The 3,697-nt window shown below is 39.9% G+C and overlaps 1 protein-coding gene across 1 annotated transcript in view; it reads right to left on the minus strand.

The window, feature by feature from the left end:
* Positions 1-3,697, minus strand: part of LOC106518198 (formin-1) — a 59,273-nt gene that overhangs the window by 44,795 nt on the left and 10,781 nt on the right. Inside the window, exon 3 of the mRNA XM_014009354.1 lies at positions 2,805-2,971. Within this exon, the coding sequence (XP_013864808.1) occupies positions 2,805-2,971 (167 nt within the window). The remainder of the gene's footprint in view (positions 1-2,804; positions 2,972-3,697) is intronic.

The raw sequence follows: 3,697 nt of genomic DNA on the forward strand, positions 1-3,697 counted from the left end.
TATATATATATATATATAAGAATAAAAATGGAAAAGCACCAATGCAAAGGAAAATATTATATTTGCCACTTTTATGGGTAAAAATAAGCTTTTTATATTCTAATTTTCCAAACAGAGCCTCTGAAAAAAAAAGAGACAGTCCCCTTTTGGCAGCATTTTTCACCCAGCTAGATACGACTTGCAAAGCAATTTTCACCAACCCCTGAAACACATTTTGCCCCGTGTTGCACTTGGTGTCCAGAATAGTTAGCACAGGTTACTAATGTGAAACTCAGCACTGGTGTCTCAACGTAAACACAGCAACTTATAGTTTTGCTTGGTTGCTTTGACCTGCTTGCARTTTTTCTTTTGTTTACACACATTTTATGGTGCTTGGAACAAAATGACCACAACATGTAATTTAAGCACCAACCCCCTGAACCAGTTCTGCTAAAYKACAAACACAGCTCCTGCTCTACACTCCAGTTTCAGTTCTAAAACACATTTTCTTAAAAACACTGCACACAGTGTTCTGCGTTTGGCAACTTTTTTCACGAAGAAAATCTCTTGTTGTCTCAAGGATCGCACTGCCATTCAAAATGTTAAAGTTAATCGTCCTACTACGTGCATCGACTCATCACATGGGCAAWCATCTGTTACACAGATTTACATTTAGCAGTTAGAACTTTAGCTTTTAGAGTGAGAGGAAGACGAGAAGAATGGGAAGGATGAGGACGAGGAAGGCCAAGGAGCGTAATCTGTGATGAGATCTGAGCCATTTTGGTTGACTGTGTGATCATAGCATTTTTTTCTCCATAACTGTAAATTCTTCTGTTGTTTTGTGTGCTTGTTGGGATGTACAGTATATGTTGTTTTTGTGGGAAAAATGAAATATATTTGTGACTATATATTTGATCTGAGTATAAAAACCTAATTCTAAGATATTTTACAGCACACTCATGTACTGTCTGTAGTAAGTGTAACGCTGAACAAAAAAAAAGGTTAAAGTGATTTTGATAAATGAAGAAAAAGTCGGTGCTTTACATTGAGCACATCAGTGTTCAAATGGTTCTTTTGTTTGTCATCTGAAGGCAAAGTACCACGTTGAGAAGAAATTACATTGTTTTGAATGTAAAGTTTCATTTTGCAGGAGAAATGAGGGTTTTTGCCCATTGTGTGTGTGATTTTTGATTTGCGCATTACGAGAGAATGAGGTTTGCGTTCAGAAAAGTTGTGTAAACAATCGAGAAAAGCTGTAAAATGAATCACACRTATGGCTAATGAAACTAAAAAACAATATGCCAGTATAAGTACTGCAATTTATGTGTGTATATATACGCATATATATAGTTTAGTTTTGAAAATGTAATGCATTTTTCTTTGTAGACAATAAAGATTATTTCAAAAGCTTCAGTATCTGATATTTGTTCCTTTTTTCTATGTTTTGATCGGCTCACGGTCTGATCTGACAGCACTGTTTGGTTGTGAGCTCCGTTTGAACTGTTTTGAAACAATAGTTTGGAGTCAGAGGATTTCTGAATGCAGTTGTGTTTASAGTTTTAGAGAAATGGATGGATAGTTTCAATAAATGTGTCTTAGCGATTGAGAAAAACTGTAAACTGTGACACCAGTCGTTCACAAGTGACAAACGTTGCAAACACGAGTGATTTTTACCTCTTTTATCTCCTCACTGGGTTCCACAGTTACAATACATGAGAACATTTGAAAAACATCTGTGTTTAAAATAATGGCTGGTGACAAATGAAGCTGTGCCGAAGTTTAACACAGCTGTCACTTTCACAACAATAAGTCTAATCACGTGCAGCGTGGCCCTTTGTACTATCCTCGCAGTTCAGCTGAAAACAATGCATATCTTCTGCAGGAACCAAATCCGCCTAAATCCACACCCAAATAGTTTTCCCTCATCTGTCACAAGAACAAAGCGGCCCGAGGCAGACTGCACGATGGAATCTTGAGCTGTTCACAAAGGTGGAAATCGTTTCATTTTTTACATCATTCAGAGGTCTGTCACTTATTCTGATGATTTAACACCCAAAATCAGCTTCATCTAAATGCTTCAGAGTAAAGTAGAAGGTTGTGCTGTACATCTAAAACATGTTGTGTTAATATTAAAGCACATAAAAGGTTGAAAGAACACTGGATTTGTGTGTTAATGTTTGAGTGGAACAATTTGGGTCAGCTTTTGGCTTAAGATCCAAGTTTCCAGATTAGAATTAATGACCTGCTAATCCATCCCGAAGAATTCCCGATCAGCTGATCAGAAGAGAAGGGGTTATCTGTGGAATCAAAGTGGGCATGCCACAAGAGTGGGCGTGTCAAAAGCATAAACACTGTGGGCTACAAGGCCTACATGATGGTATCCTTAGATCCTGCTTGATGTCTTTACAGCCTGACCCTGACCCCAACACTAAGGTTAACCAGGGGAAATGTGACCCAAGTAGGGGTCTCCAGAAAAAGTGGTGCCGTACAGTAACGCCCCTTTTGTTCTTGTCCAATCAGGTGGTGCCGTACAGTAACGCCCCTTTTGTTCTTGTCCAATGAGGTGGTGCCGTATGGTAGCGCCCCTTTTTTGCTTGTCCAGTCAGGTGTGTCCCTTTAACAAATTCCGTCAAATCAGGTGTGTCGCTTTAGAATCRCCTTTCCTTGTGACACGCCCAATCGTCCCCAGAGACCCCTACTTGGATCAGAAGCCTGAGTGGAGCCTAATCCCCATGAGTTTTATGCAGAACAGAGAGAAAGCCATCCTGCATGTACAAATTTGGTTCTTAAGTGAGTTTCTGCTGCTTGTGTTTGACGGCTCTCACCGTGCACTCGAGCTTGGGGTAGTAAGGAGTGTCCCCGATGATGTCATCCTCCGGTGGCGTGATGCGTAGGAAGTCCAGGTGATCAGGACGTGGGATGTGGGAAAGGACCACCTGAGGATCATCGCCGTCCAGCATCCAAATATCATCTGGACGCAGGAGGGAATCTTCTACACAAACAAATAAAAAAATGCTCCACTGAGTTACACAAGGCCTTAAAGCTGAAAAAGAAAACACAACAGATGTGGTTCTATCTGACTCAGCTAAATGAGCAGAAAAGGACTGAGGCAAATAGTTTGTCCCTCATTTGGGAAGGTAACCACAGTGTTGCGAAGTAGAAAGCATGAGAGCAATCTCTTCAAATCAATAGGCAGCAACAGAAACCCTGTCGAGCAACAAGCTGAAGGGCACGCAGCTATTTTTGATTTTTCAACACCATCCTGTTCATCCAAGAAAAAAAAAAAAAACAGCTGCAGCACAAAGGCTGCAAATATATTAGAAAAAATACTTCAGCATAATCCATCTTCATTCAGACACAGATGCATCATCAGTTTTATCACTGTGGAGGTGGAGGCTATTCATTAAAGGCACACGCACGCACGCACGCACGCACGCACACACACACACACACACACACACACCTAATTGTTTAGCTGTTCCAAGGTCCAGAGTTTGCAGAAATGTCTGACTTTAATGAAAACAGGGAGACAGTGCCCTCTCCTGACTGTTCAGTATGATAAAGAATGTATGAAAAAAAAATCTTGTAGCCAACAGTGTTGTATAAAGTACCACAAAGTGATACTTGAGTAAAAGTACGAGTATCTTACCAAAAAATTACTTTGGTAAAAGTTAAATTCTCCTTTAGGACTATTACTTGAGTAAAAGTCTTAAAGTAT

This window comes from Austrofundulus limnaeus, unplaced genomic scaffold (assembly GCF_001266775.1).
Source record: "Austrofundulus limnaeus strain Quisiro unplaced genomic scaffold, Austrofundulus_limnaeus-1.0 Scaffold2, whole genome shotgun sequence".
Classification (NCBI taxonomy): domain Eukaryota; kingdom Metazoa; phylum Chordata; class Actinopteri; order Cyprinodontiformes; family Rivulidae; genus Austrofundulus; species Austrofundulus limnaeus.